Source organism: Grammomys surdaster, unplaced genomic scaffold (assembly GCF_004785775.1).
Source record: "Grammomys surdaster isolate TR1022 unplaced genomic scaffold, NIH_TR_1.0 205, whole genome shotgun sequence".
In the NCBI taxonomy this organism is placed as follows: Eukaryota; Metazoa; Chordata; class Mammalia; order Rodentia; family Muridae; genus Grammomys; species Grammomys surdaster.
In genome coordinates, this window is record NW_021604650.1 from 5,541,548 (window position 1) to 5,560,408 (window position 18,861).

General features: G+C 51.2%; 1 protein-coding gene across 2 annotated transcripts in view; it reads right to left on the reverse strand.

The window, feature by feature from the left end:
• Shank2 (SH3 and multiple ankyrin repeat domains 2) overlaps positions 1-18,861 on the reverse strand; it is a 432,981-nt gene that overhangs the window by 15,942 nt on the left and 398,178 nt on the right. The window contains exons 18-21 of one of the 2 annotated variants that reach the window (XM_028771108.1): positions 12,169-12,304; positions 11,284-11,364; positions 3,028-3,158; positions 1,354-1,465 (exon numbers count right to left, since the gene is read on the reverse strand). In XM_028771108.1, the coding sequence (XP_028626941.1) occupies positions 1,354-1,465; positions 3,028-3,158; positions 11,284-11,364; positions 12,169-12,304 (460 nt within the window). The remainder of the gene's footprint in view (positions 1-1,353; positions 1,466-3,027; positions 3,159-11,283; positions 11,365-12,168; positions 12,305-18,861) is intronic. The other variant, XM_028771107.1, reaches the window with a different exon arrangement.

The following is an 18,861-nucleotide window of genomic DNA, read 5'->3' on the forward strand; positions in this document are numbered from 1 at the left end:
GAGAGAGAGAGAGAGAGAGAGAGAGAGAGAGAGAGAGAGAGAGAGAGTGTGTGTGTGTGTCACCATGAGTGGGGATGTGGCTGAGGCCACACTGTGACCTAAGCTTTCTCTGTGTGCATGTATCAGCTGGTGTGACAATACAGCCAAAGACATACAGACAGAAGCAGCGTACACAGTGCAGACACCGAGGATGAGTTCTCAACACAGGGGCATGCAGGATTTCAGAGGCAACAAAATGAATTACTTGAAATTAAGAAAAAAATCCCAGGACAAACTACAGTCACTTATTCCATGAGAACTTCCATTTGATAAGGGTATTCCAAATTGAACATACTCCTGTGGGAGACTAATTTGGCATTTCAGAGGTCTGTGGCTAAAGGAGATCTCTGTGGGCCATTCACTGTGAGTAGTCACCTAAGGGTGACATTCCCAAGGAGTAATAATTTAAGAATACCCATTATAAAGTAAACTGGGATACATTCAAGTTACAGATTCCAAACTGGGGGATTCACTGACCTGATAGAAAGATTCTGCTGTCTGACAGGAGGAAATCAACTGTTATTAGCCAGAAAGATCCAGAAATACAAAAGGTGTGTGTACAGCTATGCCCGGCCCTGACTATGCCAGGGGTGGGCGGGCCACCCAAGCTGCAGACGCCACCTGGTCATTACCGCCTAGATGCTACCTCCTGCCTCCTCCTCTGACTAAAAACAGACGTGTCACGTCACTGACAGCATCACCAGGAGGAGCTTCCGGAACACACAGAGCTGTGCTCCTGGCAGTGCCCTGCTGAGGCGGGAGGCTGCATACCCCTTCTCTTTACATGGTAAGACTCCACTGAGTCCAGCAGTAGCCTAGGCTTCCAGAAAGTTTATCTGGTAAGGACAACACTGAGGTTTTTCCTGTCTTGAGGGGGTCACGTTTACCTTGCCCTGTCTGAGCCAGTGAAGGAAATGGGATGTTAGCGAGGAAGGCAAGCTGCTTTCTTACACACAGCGCTTCAGACCTGACCCAGCCACCCGGAGAAGTATGTCCCTGAGCTCAGACTATGAAACATTGACTGGAGGGGTCTGCCCACCATGCCCACCCTCCTCCCTGCTTCCCCGGCTGCTACTGTCAGTAGATTAGAGAAACCACCGTAAAGGAAGGTTTCTTACCCCACCATGTTCAAGGGGCTGCCTGTTGGAGAGAAGCTGGAGACCTGCCCCCTCGGTAGGCAGGCCCAGAAGGGAGTGGCTAGGGTCTAGGTACCAAGGCAACCATGGGGCCTGGAGTCAGAACCCCTGAGGAGCTGAGGACTATGTTTTGAAAGCTTAGGGGCAACGTCTTCGGGTGGAGGGTCACGCTTCTTACCTATCGATTTCTGCCTTCGCATCGTACCTCGAGGGAGGCCCAGAAATGGGCCTTTCGGGCTCCCAGGGACCGTGGGCGTCATTACAGCAATCCCTTGGCGCTCGTACACGGACTGCAAACCAGAGAGCCAGGTGAGGTGCATCCCTGGGAGCCCCACCCATGGTGACAGGGCCAGAGGCAACAGGAAGCTCTGGGAGCTTCAGGTATCAATCACCATGGCTTCCTCAGGCCACGCCCTCCCCATATTCCTTTTAGCTCCTGTGCATATGATGCCAGCATGCCTAGATTTAGGCAACCATACTCTGCTGAGACATTCACCCGGCCAGTCAGCAGAGGAGCTCATGGAGAATAGAGCCAAGATGGCTGGCCCAGGGGGAAAGGCACAGTGTGGTCGTCAGTGGGTTTTAATCCACACCATGCCCCGCCTGGGTTCTCACGCCCTGTGACCTTAGTCAAGTCCTCAGCTGGGATTCTGTTTTCCTCATCCATACACTACAGAGGTGGCCAGGTACCAAACCTGTGTAACTGAGTAGGATGCCTGACCTACGAGAACTGCCACGAGATGCTGGAAAAGTGTCACAGAGACAGCAGTAGGCTGTCCTTCCCCTGTTCCACAGCCCCAGGAGAGACTTGGGAAAGATTGGTCACTAAGGTTCACTAAGAACATGTCTGTGGGTGTTCTGTCAGGCGCATCTAGGCTCCAGAACCTCTACCCACCTGACCCTGGAATCTGAGGCTGAGGAGGTAGGATGCTGGCCCCTGGGAGGTCAAAGGAACCTGTGCCACGAGGCTATCAGGTTGGGGAGTATCAGGGTGGAGTGTGGGTATGTTGAAGGCCAGGGTTCCTCCCTCAGGGATCCTGAGGGGGAGAAGTATCTGAACCTTGGGGGTGTCTATTTTATTGCTTATCTTATGAAACTCTTACCACATTCATGGCAACTGTAGGTGTCACTGTGTAAAAGGGCTGGATTAAACCAAGTCAGTCTGAGAGTGAGTCAGAGAAAACACTCAGCTATGTGGTGGGACAGGTAGTGCTCAGACTTGGCACTGGACTCAGAAACCAGAAGGAAGTACCAGGGGGTTCAAAGATCTCACTTTTGTCCAGGACTCACTCCTGGCTCTAGGGAAACCCGTTATCTCTTTACTGGGAGTGCCTTTTGCTTGGGGTGGGTGAGCACAGTGACAGCACTGGCTGTGAGCTGGCATCCAGTGCCGCCCATGAACAGGATGACCAACACACTAAGCTACTTCTAAGGATGCTGCCACCCCACCTCAGAGCATGTGTCAAGTGCCTGTGCAGAGGACTACAGTGCATGAGGCTCTGCTCAGGCAAGGAGCACTGTCTGAGGAGCATTCACTCCCACGGCCCCTATGTCCAAGGTCTCTTGGTTAGACACATGGAAGGACAACCTCAAGGTTTGGAGCTCTGTGGATAAACCCAGGTAAAGGCGGCAAGCAGAAGTGGTGAGATTTGTACTTCAGCTTAGTAACTGACTTGCTGCAGATCTGTGCTGGATCCAAGTGCTGGCCCCTGGAAATGGGCTCTGAACTCATGCAGAGAGGGCTTGTGAAGGCCAGCTGCTGAATCGGCCTGCTGCTCCCTCATGCTGAACCCTCTGCCTGCTTGCCCACCAGCCAGGCCAGCCCAAACCCTACCCAGTTCCACTCACTCACATTCACATCAGAGGTGGCTGGGAAGCACCGGCTTGTAGGCCGCTGCTTGATGGTCGCCACCCTGGATTCTATGGCCACGTTCTCTGCAGTCCTGGAGGGCTTGGAGGCTGGGACTATCTCTTCCGGTTTATCTAAAACACAAAGGAAGGTTTGGAGTGGTTTAATCTCATGGAAGCCTGGAGGGTGGCTGGGCTCAGGAGAATTCAGGCATGCAGCCACTGTTCATATGCCTGTACTATCCGGCAGGCTGTGGTGTGGGGAGCAGGCAAGCATCTATGCCTCCTCCACATGTCCCACTAGGGGGTCCACCATGCATCCCCTTGCCTGCCTGAGGTGTGTAACTAACTGGATGAAGACAGCAGGAGACCTCTGCATCTCAGCCTGTCCCCTTGGAGATGCTATACCACTCAGGACCTGTGACTCAGCCATCTTCAGATATGACAAGCTGTATGGTTTGTTATTGATTAAGTGTTATTTTGGAATTACTATTAGAGCCAGGGTCTCACTGTGTAGTTCAGGCTGGCCTTGAACTTCTGTTTCTCCTATGCCAGTCTTCTGAGAGTTGATATTAAAGGCCTGTGCCACCAGGTGTACACACACACACACACACACACACACACACACACACACAGTCCTTTTTGTAACTAAACATAGTTTTCAAGACAAGCACCCTGCACCAAGGCTGGGATGTTGGCTGATTATTAAGCCAGCCAGGATGGCAGGAACCCCAGACCTCTGAGCATATGCTGCACAGGGAACTTCCTATTTATTCTTCCCATGTTGGAAGATTCCTAGTTCTTGAAAATAAAAACCAAATTTCAAGGAGACCTGGAAATGGAAAAAACAAAACAAAACAAAACAAAATAAAACACCAAAAGCTTTTGGGTTAAATTTGAAAACCAAAACTTCTTCTAGAATGACCTTGACACCAGATTTAGCTCTAAAACAACTGAGTGAGACCAGAAATAAGTCTTTGTCTAGGGTTGTCAGAACACAGAGACCCCACTCCCTGAGACCTGCAGTCAGAGTCCCCAAGATTCCAGAGGCACTCGGGAAAAGGCCCTAGCTGTCCTGGGATGAAGTTTATGGGGGCCATGCCTGTGAACACCTCCCACATTGGATCCTTTTGAGGTACAGGAGATGTTTAGCTTCTAGAACATTTGTTGTACATGCCCAAGTCCTTCCAGGCAAGCTTTGCTTATTTCTGGGGTCTGGTGGCTCCCTGTTTGGTGAACACTGGGTTCACTGACTGAGCTACCAAGTCATTCAAATCCTACTTGGCAATGGTGGTTTATAAGGAGGAGCTGGCCCCCTGGCTAAGCCCCCAGAGCTGCAGTGGTGCTCAGTGTCAGAATGAAGTAATACTGTGTAAGAAGTCAGGCCAGAGCCAGGGTCCCCTTGAGGACGAGTCAAAAGGAAGAGGGTGCACTGTGATTAGGAGGACTATCCATCCAATGGAAGTATCCATCATGGACCTTTGGCATCCTGGGAAGATGGCTAATTCTAGACCAGTGTTGATTCTAGCAGTCCACAGATGATGGCTGCAGTCCAGATGTGGCCCATGCCACATGGTCCTGCCTGGCCTCGGAGCCTTTCACATGTGTGAAGAATTTTTAAAAAGATAAAGACTGTAGAAGAGACCTCAGGGCTGCAGAATTCATGCCGTCTCAGGTGGCATGCCCCTTCATGGCTGACTCCGACATCTGGGACCTAAAGGCCATCTAGCTATGGGCCTCTTCCTGGGCCAGAATCCAGCCTTCAGGGATTGGTCAGGCAATTGCTCAGCTCCCATCTCTAGTGGCAGTTAGGACACTTGGAGCTCAAATTACCCATGTCCATGGCCCCTGAGTCTCGAAGCCCTTACTTGTAACCAAACCTTCAGTCTCCTGGGCCTGGGCACTTCTGCTGGACTGTCTGTCACCTTCTTACTAACCTTACACACTGGCAGACTGCTTCCCACCATGTAATGCAGGCCATGTCCACCTGCCTCCATCTCTGCCATCTTCCCTCTAGAGGTCCAGGTTGGCTCTTATGGCTGAGATCAAACTTCTGTGTCGTCTCCACTGCCTACCTGCCAGCTGGCGGACACTTGTGTGGCCTGCTTTGGTGACCCAGCCAGGAGACACTGGCCTGGCTTGATCCACACCCCCACCCCATACACTAGGTCTCTTAGCATTCGTGATTTGGCCTAGCTTTTGCTGAGGTATGACCCCACAGTATGTCCTTTCAAGGAAGGAGATCTTTCTAACAGTGGAGGGCTATGTCCCACTACTGCAGTGGGCATTGGGCAGAAAACACTGTGTTCACTCTAGAAATTACCCTCCTCTCTTCAGTGATACTTTCCCTGAATCCACAGAGGCTTATCATGGGGACACACCACCCTGAGCTTGAATGTGGGTCAAGTAGAAACCAGTGAGTTATGAGGACTGTCTGGGTGTTTTACATGGAGAGCTCTGGATACCTGCAAGAATCTAGCCACTTCCAACTTGTGTAAACCTCGAGATGTGAAGGTCCCTCCTGGCTGTGTGGAAAGCCCAGCCTGCTCGCCCTGTGTGTGGTTGGGTAGGACTATCAAGTAGAGGTAGGTATGATCTCCAAGAAGCTCCTGTTTTTCCTGCCCCATAAAACTGGCCTGTGTTGAACTCAATGGCTAGTGGTAGTAGCTGGGCAAGGGAAGGTTGTGGGCCAGACAACTCTTGGAGGATCAGGTAAGAGGTACAGGGTCATAGTCCTGCTAGGAAAGTCCTGGGCACAGACTCAGCATGAGGAGATGGTTGGCCAGAGTCAGCTGTGTGGGGCCTGGGTCTGGGCACCAGAACAGCAAAGGACACTAGAGGAATACACATGCTGAAGACCTGTGGAATCACTGAGAATCTCCCAGGAAGTGGCTGGCAGTGTGTGCATCATCCCAGGGGCATGTGGGTCCCTGTGGCATCTCCACATGTCCATCAGAAGTGGGCAATAGGCCTTGATTTGAGACTTCAGGGCCTTGGATAGGGAGCTCTCATGATGGTTCTAACCATGTGATACTTTGAGGCTTCAATCTGACTTGCCTGGCTATAGGAAGAACAGTCTTTCACGGACAACACAGATGGATGGTACTCCTGTAAGGATGACCAGAGTCACCAACCTCACTTAGCTGACTGCAGAACAGAAGAAGGGCTTGTGGAGCCTGTAAGGTGACAGGGCTGGTGTGGCTGTATTTTGGGGCACACCCCTAAGAGTCTTGAACGTTGCCCTGGTCTCTTGACCTCTGCCTCTCTTGTCTCCATTAGGAGATTTATGAGCCTGTCAGATCCAGGGCTCCAAATTTTCTAGCATTAGTGCTGTCAGTGTGAGTCAGGTGACAGAGGGAGCTTCAACTTCTTTCTTAGATTTGCTGACCATTGGGAACTTGAGACTTGGCCACACAGGCTCCATCTTTGTGATCTTATTGACAGGAAATAAAGGTTTTAAAGGAAACTGTTGTATGGTTGGCTTCTGAGGATGAGGTTTAAATGTACAAAGGCCAAGGTCTGGAGCTGTACAGATTGCTGAGGAGACCAGACCCTTCCAGGGATAGCACAAGGTCTTGGTGACTGGGTATACCCTCACAGACACACATGAAAGCAATTCTGGGTCATAAAACAGCCCAGCCATGAGCTGAGCTCTCAGTGTCTAAGCAAGCTTATAGCCTCTCACAAGGCAGGTGTGTTGCCCATGGGCTATGAACTGTAGACTTCTAGGAACCAGAGTGGGGAGGGTGGCAGTTTGTCAGGCTCCCTGAGGTGGCTTGGAGCCACTTTTCTTAGCCTGCCCTGCCCATCACTGCTTCTCCCAGCCTGTGGGTTTGCCTGGGCCCTAGGCAGCTCCAGACATTGCAGAAGGAAGCGCTGGAAGGTGTGTGCAGTGTCCTCAACTTGAGGCACCTGCTACTTTCCATGTGGCAGTCCACCAGGTGTCATGGCTCTGTGGGAAGAAGTCACAAATGCTGTGGGAAGAGAAACAACCCCAGTGGCTAAAGCAAAGGAAGAGCTGGAACTGGTCTAGCATTACATCCCAGGGTCCAGTCCCGAGGGAGTCTTCCAGGCAGGTGGAAGCCCTGCTGAGGTGCTCTGTCCCTTGGCCACACACGTGGCCACACACGGGGCGATAATGCAGCCAGAGCCCAGCACTCAAGCCTTAGTCAGAGCAGGACTCGAGCCGTCTCTCAGTACTACATTGGATCTCTGTGAGAGAGAGCAAGATCAAGTGTTCTAGAAGCATCCACAAAGCCAGCCACAAGATTCCTGGGTGCTCATGGCATCTGAGATAGCTGGAAATTTATCTGTCCCCAGCCACCATGCTTTCCCCTTGGTGTCTTAGAGACAGTAGGCCACTCCTACTGCAGGACAGTGCTACTATGCCCATCTCAGGTGAGGAAGCACTGTGTAGGCTTCCTCTTCTACTCTGCTACCAGGAGAAAAGCCAATTTGTCACATTGTCATCTGAGCTACTAGAGGGCTTCCTCTTGTCTGCTCTCCCAGGGAGTGAGAGTATGGTTATGCAGCCTGGGTCCCATGGGCCTGTTCACTCCCAGGCTTGTGCCTGGGAAGGCCTGTGTGCTTATCCAGGGGTGACCAGCAAGGTTGGAAGTTGTGATCACACAACCCATTCCACCGCTCACTCTGCCTGGTTGCCTCTGTCTCTCTTCTCATTTCAGCTGCCCTGGGCTGGTATGTGTGTGGTAGTTGTCCATGGCGATTTTTCTCACCACGGGGCACTAGGGCAAAAAGCTCAGTAAAAACCTAACATCTCTAAGCCCATGTGCCTGGTAGGGTGGGTCCAGGGTTAAGGCTGCCCCATTTGATTTGAGAAAGGTCTCATGTAGCTCAGGCTGGTCTCAAACTTGTGGTCTTTCTGCCTCCCTTGTCCATAGTGCTGGGATTACAGGCACACACCTCCACACATAAATGAGGCTGCTAACTTTCAGCAATCTCCTGGAACCACAAACAATTGGTCAAAAGGACAATAGCTTTGTTCTGGAGACTGGGCTTCCATGATTAGAGTTAGCAGGGCCAGGTTCTATCTGTAGGCAGTTGGAGACAGCCCTGTTTCTGGAGGTCCCAATAGGCTCTACCACTCCCTAACCTTCCCCCTCTTCTCATAAGGATACCAGTCAATGATTTCTTTAGGGTACACTATCCTGTTGTGACCTTGTCTTGGCTGCATTGGTAAAGACCTTGTTTCTAAGAGTGGTTTAGTTCATGGTCTCTGGGAAAACAAAGACTTGCAGAGGGCGGGGCTGCTCTTCAGCTCAGGGCAGCTGGGAAGAGCAAGTCCTTTCATTCTAGACTGCCTTCCTGGAGTGTACTCCCTTCCAGGTAGGCAGCCCTCCTAGAGAGACAGACAATCACACTCAGGCATCATGTGCTCACATTGCCCCAAGCCGTGCATGGCAGGAGTGAGTGTACCAACTGAGTGAACGTACCAAGGTACCATGGGGTTCTGCAAGATAAGGTGAGGGATGCAGTGGCCATAGGAACAGGGCACCCCCAGTCCCTTCTCCTTGGCTGTGACCACTGGTTCCTTTGGAATCTGCCTCCACCCCCACACCTACCCCCTGCTCTAGCCCCAGATTGGAGCATTTCTTCTCAACTGTTTTTTCTGCTGCTCACATGGAAGGCATTTTCCCACTGTCTGAGACTCATCTATCTCTGAGTGGATTACCTCGTGCTGGCTAAACAATCTCTGTCTCCAGTTGTTGCAGCATTTCAGTAGGAGGTGTCCTCGGACAGGGACTTGACTGCCCAGATCCCATCTTCTTGACAATGAGCTTTTCTTTACCAGCTCTGGTGGGTACCCTGGACCTTGGGAGCCCACAGCAGTGGCATGCCTCATTTGACAGGCTAGAGTTGGGTTTGGCCTTTGATAGGGGTGGGGTGCTCATGTAGTAATATAAATATAAGACCCCTGGGAAGAAGGCCAGGCTTTGGCTGGATATCAGCCATACCCTAGGTGTGGGGGAGACCCTAGAGAGCCTGTTGGAGTGACCTGTGCTGCCCAGTGGTAAAGGCATGGATTGCTGGAAAGATGGTTGCTAGTCTTAAGTTGACCATGCTGGCAGCTCCAAGGATACCTGCCCTGCCCTTGGATCCTGCTGGATTCAGGCATTCCTGATCCCTGTGTCAGCATCTAGGATGCTAGGTCCACACCAGACCTCAGCAATCATTAGGGACCTCCCCGGCCTAATTAGGGGTCGTCTCAGCCTTGGGGAATGATGTTTTAGGATTGTACTTACGGGTCACAGGTTGTATTTGGCTCAGTGTTGGGGAGTCATGAGCAGTCAGGGGTATACATCTGTAATGGGGTGCTTTTGAGGAAGGCAGAGCTCTGCCTGGTTACTCATGAGACTTGTGTCATGCCCTCTCCCATCTCGTGGGAGCCTGGGGACAGACAGCCAAAAGGCCTGCACTGTTCCCTCTTCCCCAGTGTGAGGGGAGCTGAAGAGGAACAGAGCCTGGGCTCCCCTTGCCTGTATGCCAGTCTGTTCAGTGGCTGGGCAGTACACACGGATGTCTTTGACCAGCGCCACAGAAGAAGAGTGAGCACACCTGCAGCCAGGCAGGCACAGCAGGAGTCATCCAGGATCCTGGCCAGTTTGTCAGCGTGTTGATGTGGACACAGACTGGGGCACTTACAAATAGGTCAAAGGGTCACAGACAGAAGCTAAGCAGACCAGACAGACCAGAACAGGGTACATCCCAGGGAGGGGCTCTTGGGTATGGCCACCCAAATAGGGAAGACGACACAAGGCTTACAGCACACTCTGGACTTTACACAATGGTCACGAGGGGGTTTCTCTTCTACTGGGCAAGAGCATGGGGACAGACGCTTCCCTTACCCTTCTTCTTCCGGACTGAGGCTTGCAAACAGAAAGGGAAGCGCATGAGCCACCCACGGTGGCGCCCTCCCATAGTGGCCCACACCCGGGGTCTCACTCAACTCAGTGATCATGGGACATAGACAGGGGAAGCAGCATTGAGACCACTGGGAATGAGAGGCAGGGGTCCAGAGTGGCCCCACAACTTGTCCTCAGTTGCTCTTTTTTCTTGCTCTGCCTCCTTTGTGGTGGTCATGAGGCTTTCTTTCTCACTTTGCTCCCTGTATCTCACCAGCACTCCACAGGTGGGACAGGAAGGCAGGGCCGCCTTAAAAAGGAACTGGAGGCCCTGAGAGCTGGAGGCCCCAGGAGCTGAAGACAGCCCTGGGTTAATGAACTCCAAGGGAACACGGTAGCAGCCCTTCAGTAGGGCAGGTTGGCCTTGGCCTATCGTAAGTAGGGCAGACATAGTTATGGGAACACAATTAGAATGTTCCCAGTGGAATGTTTGAAGGGATATGATAGGGTCAGGGGCATGGCTGGAAGGAGAGGTACTTCAGTTTCTGGGTAGAGAAGCATTCCTGTGTCAGGGTACCCTCTTCTAGAAGAATGACAATTCGAGGCAAGCTTCAGATTCCCAGAAAGCAGAAAGAAAGGTAGATGTTTGACATGAGCAAGGAGGCAGGGGGCTGCTCTATGCTGGTGGGGACATGTAGGTTTCCCACACAATATTGTTGGTTGTTAGTGACATCCTGGCAGGGCACCACTAAGAGTACTAGCTTTACATCTGAGTGGTTGCTTCTGTGCCCAGGAGCCCACCCTCAACAGACCTTCACGGGGCCAGTGTTTCCTCTCACAATCTCTGGCTCAGAGTCACCCTCTTTGCAGAGGTTCCCTGGCTACCTGGTGGCACCTGGGTGACAGACAGGATGTGGCTCTTAGGCGTATCAAAGTTATCCCTTTTTTTAAATGGTTCTGATGGCTGGTAATCCCCCTGCAGCATCTTCCTCCAAAGGGACAAATGGCCAAATGTATTTAATGAGGATCTATTAGAGTGCTGGGCGTGCTGAGATTCTCTGGAGAGTCCATGAGGGCAGGGCCTTTGGTGGTTGGAGCAAGCTAGAGGCCAGGCTGAGGTGGGGTCAGCGAGGGTGCCCAAGGCAGCAGGGATGCTGCTGCGGGGCCAGCGGGGCTGCTTACCTTTGTCCACTAGTGAGAGGCCCAAAAAGTCAAAACAAAACCATGTTAGATAAGCAGAAAGAGAAACAGCCCCATCCCTGTAGATCCCACCTCGGTCTCCACTAGAGATGCCAAGCCAAGCATGGAGCTGTAGGGCATGCAGGGGCGGGGCACGGACAAGCCAGCTAGCAGGAGGCCATGCATTGACTGAGGGCAACAGGGCGAGGTAGCCTTACCGAGTTCCTCCAACTCCGCTGTCATGGACTTGGAACGCAGGGTGAGAGCCGTGGTCGGAGCCCGCTTTGGAGGTGGGGGAGCTGGATGGGTAGGCAGAGCAGGTATGAGAATTACCACAAGCCCCCCCCCATCCTATACCCCATCCCATACCCTTAACTTTTGGACAGAGGAAAAATCTGAGAGGCAGAGGCCCTCCAGTCTGCATTTTGTGGGGGAAGCTGACGGATGGTTAGGGGTAGGGTTGTCACAGTTGGGCTGCCATGATGGGCAGCAGCTCTGGGTTCTCAGGATGGAGTTCTCAGGTTCTCAGGTGCTCTGGGCTGGGAGGGGACCTCAGGCTCAGTTCTGTCTGTGTGAATCTGACTCTGACAGGGTAGTGGAATAGGTGGCTTAGCCACTACCTGCCAGGTTGTCAGGGCAGGGACACAGGCTTGCTTCACTGGAGCTGTGGAAAGAGTCCTGTTGGTGTCCAGGAAATGTCATCTCTGTACCCTCTCACTGTGGTCTCAGCTCTTTCCAGCCCTTTCTTCTAGACAGCCCTGCTCCTGAGTGACCCTTGCTACAGACATCTCAACATCCTCTCCAAACTGTCCCTGGCTCCTTGACAGAGCTGCTTTTGGGACAGCTGGCTGGAAGGACTCCTTTATCCCCCACATCTGCCCTACCAATAGGGCAGGGGCATCTGTTCTGTATTTGGTACCTGTTTACTGGCCCAGCTATGGTCTCCCTTAGCAGAATGGTGACTCAGGCTCAATGTCATGGCCTTGGACACAAACTTAAGTGATACACCGTTGCCTTGGCTCTCAGCTGAAAAGAATCCTGCTCTTCTCCCCAAGGCCCCCTCCCTGCCTTCCCCCTTGCAGAGTAACTTGAGGGACACACACCTTTCTTTCTGGCCGTATCATCAGGGTCTAGATTCCTGGTCACCGTGACAACCTTAAGGACGAGGTGATTCCCTCCCTGGCGGATCATGTTCACCACCTGCCTGTGGCCCACCTTGACGACATTTTCATTGTTAACCTGCAGGGAGAGAGGCATGGCAGGTCAGCAACATGTGAGAGGAGGCAGAGGTGGTAAGGTACGTGCTGCTGCCACCCTACAGGAGACCAGGGGGGACTTTGGTCTCTACGGATGAATGTTTGTTTTAGGGAGGTCAGCATGTATGCTGCTGCAGCAGGGTCTATCACACTGTGACGGGTGAGATGCCTCATCCAGTAACCTCTGCCAGGACCCATGGGTCCCACCTAACAGAATTCTCAGGAGTTTCCCAGGAGACTTCCAGGGCTGGATGCAGGAGCAGCTCTCCCCTTTTACAGTGATGTGGAAACCTGGCCCCTTGTTGCTTCTCCTATGCTTTGCCTTACTGCCTCTAGGCTTTCTCTTTTATTCCACACAGAGGCAGAAAGGCTCGACTTTCCAAGGTGTTAAGAGAGATGAGGCTTCTGCTGTGGCACTGCAGGGAGGAGGGAAAGCTGTCCCAGTGCTCCTGGGACAGTGGTGATGTACGCTTGGATTCCAACACTGCTGCTGTGAGCACAACCCCAGGTTCAGAAAACCTGGTTTTTCAGAATCAGGTGCTCTCTTCCCATCTCCAAGGAAGAAGCAGACATAGAATTGAGCAGAGGCGGGGCGTCACCTCGACCCTTTGCCAAGAGCTCTTGGACCTCATTGAGCAGAACCCCCAGGCCTTGTCCCCAAAGCCAGAGTCTTGAGGATGGGCAGGTTCATGCCCATCCCAGCACTGTGTCCTCCAACCAAGATTATCGGTCCCTACATAGTGACTTGGGTGGGTGTGTGGGAGCCCCAGGCAGGACCCTGAGCTCTGTTATTTGCTCAGAAGCCATCTAGCCTCCCCTGGCTCTCTCATTTTTGGACTTGTGACCATTGCCTTTGATGCTGTTTGCTTCTGGAGTTTTGGAAGGGGACAGAATGGACCTCCGCCATATTTCTGCTGTCAGAGTATCATCCATAGGATATCCATGCAATCAATTCTGAATCCAGCCCTGGGCTGGGCTTTTAGGGTTCATCCTTTTGATCATAGCCAGGATTGACACCAAGCCTTGACCTGTGCCCACACTCTGTAAATGGGTAAGTTATGAAAGAGACTGCTTCCAGCCCTCCTGAGCTGAAGGAGACACACTGAGAGGGTGCAGCTGGCAGGCAGTTGACTGTCTTCCCATAGAGTCCACTGAACTCCAAGTGTGTGCTTATAGGATAGACATGGATGCGAGGGCTGGTGTGGGTACTGAGAACTCCCCACTCACTTTGGGCCAAAGTTGGGAAAAGTCAGAAGACAGGGCACTAAACAGCTGGAACCTGAAACACATAGCTCTGGTGACACACAGTTGTCATTAGACAAATGATATCAAGGCACAGAAACTAAATACTGAGTCTCCCAAAGCAGCTGAGCTGGGCTGAGGCTACAGGAGTGGATGATGGCATCACTGGCTGTTCAGGGGTTCAGTAAGCTTGCCAGCCCAGCAGTCACAACTGTCACAGCACAGACCTCATGGCATAGACATTACCCTAGAGGTGACTGAAGCCTTTGGGACTTATGTCTTTGTCTCATTGCTGTGACAAACACTTGACTCAGGCAGCTTAAGGAGAGGGCTTATTTGGCTCCCAATTACTGAGGGCACAGTCCATCATGGTGAATAAGGCTTGGCAAGGCTTGGCCGCAGGAGTGTGAGGCAGCTGGTTACATAGTTACAGTGTATCCACAATCAGGAAGCAGAGAGAGATAAATGAGGCTGCTGGTTACATTGTATCCATAGTCGGGGAGGGGAAGGAGAGAGAGAGAGAAAGAGAGAGGGAGAGGGGGAGGGGGAGGGGGAGAGGGAGAGGGAGGAAGACAGAGAGACAGAGAGAGAGAGAGAGGCAGAGAGAGAAACAGAAAGACAGAGAGAAAGACAGAGAGACAGAGACACACACATACACACACACACACACACACACACACACACACACACACAGAGAGAGAGAGAGAGAGAGAGAGAGAGAGAGAGAGAGAGAGAGAGAGAGAGAGAGAGAGAGAGAGAGAGAGGAACGTTGGTGCTCAGCTCCCATGTTCCGTTTTATTCAGTCCAGGGGCTCCATCAAGGATGATTCATAAATTGATGGATGCTTTCTCAAAGGGTACTAGGGTCTGTTCCTCTCTGAGGGACCACAAAGGACACAACAGTCTGCAAGCTAGGATAGCCAATGCCTTCCTCTCAGTGTCCTAGCCTCCAAAGCAAGGAGAAAATAACCCTGCCTCCCCTCACTGTGCACTTTATTACAGAACAGAAACTGAACAGCCTTGGACAGAAACCAGTGACCACCCATGCTGTGCTGCTCAGCCTGGAGCTGGGTTACCTAACACTCTTCGTTTGAGGCCCTTAAGAGTCAGCGTTCTGCCGGCCACCCCTCAGTTACACACAGGCCTAGGTGGAGAAGGCAGCATCCCTGCCAGCAGCTTCCCTGGGAGAGACTCATGATAGCTGAAGGGAAGCTGGGAGGTAGGGAAGGAGCTACAGACACCAAGTCCTGCAGAGGTGACAGAGGAGCTCTGACACAGCCTGTGAAGGCCGGTGCTGCTCTGGAGGGAACACAGAGAGAAGGGGACACTGGGAAATGCTATCTAGAGACGGAGCAGGCCTTGTGGGCTGGTCCTGCAGCTTCTTCACCTTACTGCTTTGCAATGGTGTTATGAGTGCTTGGGCAACTTAGAGCCAGCTGAAACCCTGGGACTAGTTAAGTGACTAGACATCCTGGTAACCATTAACTGTCCATAAACAGCCATGGGGGGTGTGGCCTTGTGGTCCTCGCTCTCTAGTAATCCTTAAAGGTCTCTAAATTCTTGAGGATGGGCAGGGGGCCATGAGCCCCTCTCCTCTCCCATGACAGAAAGGGAATGGTTCCAGTCTTGTTCAGGTAATCACAGCTGCCTACAGGTTCAGAGAGCAAGGACATGCCATGTCCAGAAAACAGTGTTATTTCACTGGGGCATTCTAGGGACACAAGGATGTGGACCTCTGAGGAGAGACTCTTTCCTAGGAGCTGTCTTTCCAGGCTCTTTCCTTTACTGCCGTTGGACTCCGTTCTCCCTGAGGCTTCAGGGCACTGTGCCTCTTCCCTTTCCCACACAAAGGACAAGAGAGCCTTCCGGTAGGAACAGGGCAGGTGTGTCCATGTTGCTGTCATCCTCTACACTGTTGAGTGTGTCATGCACAGAGTCCCCATCCCAGGCTGGGCTGCAGAGTCCCAGAGCCTGCCCCCCACCTCTGACCTCTCCTTGCTGGGGAAGGTGAGGTGCATTCCATCTCCCAGACAGAAAGGCTGGCTTTTCCAGCTGTGGGGACACCTGACACTGGAGCTATGGGTTTTGCTGTTTGTCCTGCTGGGTTTCCATCTCACCTTGGCATGTGTTTCCCCACAATGCCTCATTTCTCCCTTTGGAATGGTAATGTCTATTCTGGGCCAGTACATGTTGGAAGTATGTAATTTGCCTTTTTGATTTTATAAGGGGTTGCAGTTAAGAGATCATCTTGCGCCCCAGAAGAGGTTTCAGACTTTTAACACAGTGTTGAGTTTGTGAAGCTTGATTATATAAATGCATTTAGTATTACGGTATGGCCACGAGCCTATATGGGGGCCAGGGAGTAAAATGTTGTGGTTTGAGTGAGAAATGTCCTTCAGAGACTTGAGCATTTGAACACTTGGTCCTGAGTTGGTATTACGACCTGGGAAGGATTAAGTGGTGAGGCCTTGGTAGAAGAAAGTACGTCACTGGGACTGAGCTTTGAGGCCAGCAGCCTCATGCCACTTCCTGTTTGCTGCCTGCTTTGTGCTTGCTGTTAAGGATGTAAGCTCTCAGCTTTTGTTCCTGCCACTATGCCAGATGCTGGCAGCCATGTTTTCCGCCATGATGGCCTCTTAACTCTTGGGTACAGTAAGCCGGAATAAACTCCTGCACAGCTCGCTTTTGGTTATGATATGTTACCATGAAAAGTAGCTGACATAGCAGTGCCCGAAATGGAGGCACGCTGACCTGGTGCCCTATTGCTGTGGTCTTCATCCTTCCTCCTCTCCCTCCCTGCAACCATGGAGGACTCCAACACTCTTCCTGATTGGCAGAAACAAAACTGAAAGCAAAACCCAAAATATTGAACTTGCATGGACTCTGCCCAAACCTTCAGGCCATTGCTGAAGGCCACGTGGCTTTGTGTATCAACTTCCAGCATACACATGGGTGTTTTAATGAGGCACATGATACAAGTGTAAGTGTCATGGTGCCTGGGGGAGGGCCAGGCAAAGGCACATGGTCTCTGTAACACAGAGACTCCTCACCAAGACCAGCTTCCAAAGGCGATAGTCAGAAAAACACAGGTGCATTCTCCTTACCACAGCAGGGATAAAGTTCTAGGCTTTGTAGTTTCCCAGCCTACAAAAAGGCCTAAAACCAGTTTAGTGTGCAATGGATGCTTCGAACCAGACACAGTCCTGAAAATAGATGCCTCGTGTGCTGACAGCAGCCAGAGTGGGCAAGAAGGCTTCCTCCTCCCTTATCAACTCTCACTGCCATTTTAAACATTCATAGGGTTTTAAAGCACAAAGGGCCTGGACCTGCAATTCATGTCTGTTACCACGAGGGGGAGATACGAGTGCCACGTGCACGTCAGCAAGAAGGCCCCAACAAGTCCCGATGCCCCTGCAGTTACCAATATAGAAGTTTTTTTTTTTTTTTTAAAGCTGATCCAGTTACCCTTGAGGAAGCAATGGGCCTTTCCAAATATCCTTACACACAGCCATGAACCTATGGAGAGCAGATAAACCAGGCTAAATGGGATTTAGTTGTTTTGTGATCCTATATGGTCCTTCATAATGAATTTGGGTCTTCAACCTGGGTGTTCCTTAAATGTCTGAGTTTTGTGTGGGAAGAGCGGACAGAGGAAGCTTCCTGCTTAGTGCCTGTTCTCACCCAAGGCCTTTAGCCAATTCTGACTCTCCTGACTGTCTATTGTGAACCTGGGAAGGCTGATTGGAGTTCTGCAGCAGGTACCTCTTTTCCTTCAGCCCTCCTGCTGTGCTTCCAGCTCTGACTCTCGGGATACATTCACATCACATTTAACTAGACCAACTTTCACTGTTTCTCTCTGCTGTGCGATAATCCTCCCATACTTAAACCAGATACTCTGATTTGGTTACTTTATCATCTCATGTATGGTTTTCCTCCCTAGAGCAGAATAACTTTTTTTTTAATCGGTTTAATTTTCTGTGTACTTAACAGAAATTCAAAACCAAACACTTTTCTAATTCTGAGACTCTCTTTTCACAGTCTTCATTCAGATCCATGAGGTTTTAACTTTGTCCTGAATAACTGTCACTTGAGATTTTCTTGGTTTGTTTTTGACATTGGGTCTCACTATGTAGCCCTGGCTGGCTTGGAACTCACTATACAGCTTGGGCTAAACTTGAACTATGGAAGACCCTCTTGCCTCTGCTTCTAGTGTGCTGGAATTTCAAGTATGTGCTACTACTTCTGGCCTTTCCTGAGGACTTCTGATTGGTATTGCATAGTCAAGACTGTTTTCCAGGCTAGTCTGAGGTCCTCATGCCACACTATCCCCATTACACACTTTTGGTGTGTGAATTTTTTTCTGGTTTAAAATACCTCTTTTGTGGGGGGATGGGGAGAGAGTGGAGTTTCCTAACAGCTATTTGGAGATTATTTTTGATACACTGCCCTATGACACTCAAATGTAATCAATAGTTTAGCTGGGTATAAAACCTGAAGGTGGAGGATATGGTAAAGTAAGTCCCTGATAGTCATGATCCCTACCCAAACCAGAATGAAAGCAGAGAAGGCAGTGTTGGAGTGCAAACAGAGGCAGGCGGGCTTTGGATGGGAGCTGGGAGCAGTGCCCCCTGTGAGTCATCTGCAGCCCTGATAGAAAACTGCAGCCACACCAGCTTAGGAAACTATAGGGCAGAGCTCAGGGTGGCCATGGGTGCTAAAACAAGGCAGAGTCCCTACAGGAAGGAGAGAAGGGGCAGTTGTGTGTCCTCTGATCTCTGGCTGACTGTGTGTGTGACAGAGCCCCAGAGCAAACTGCCAAAGGGCAGAAAGGACTGGGATGGAATTGTGAGCTTCGGCTGCTACAAGCCACATAGAGTGGGACTTCGGAGTCTAATCAAGCTGGCAGTCAGCTCCACAGAAAACGAATCTTCATCCAGGAACTGTAAGAGTCCAAAGGTGCCACACCCCAACTCTCACAACATTCAGGGCACAATTGAAACCCACTTGAGAAACACGGATGACCTGGCATTGGAAGTGTCACACAGGAGTGTTAGCACACTTCTTTCAGTGCTACCCTGGATGAGCTTGGCAGCAGAGTAGAGATGACAGAGCAGTGAGTCAGAAAAAGACAGATTTTAAAAAATGAGCAGAGACTTAAGAATGTACAGGGAATCAGCCAATGCTTAATGTAAAGGTAATGCAGGGTTCAGAAAGAGAGGAGCCTAGAATCATAGATGAGAAAGAAGCTAGAAACACACACACACACACACACACACACACACACACACACACACACACA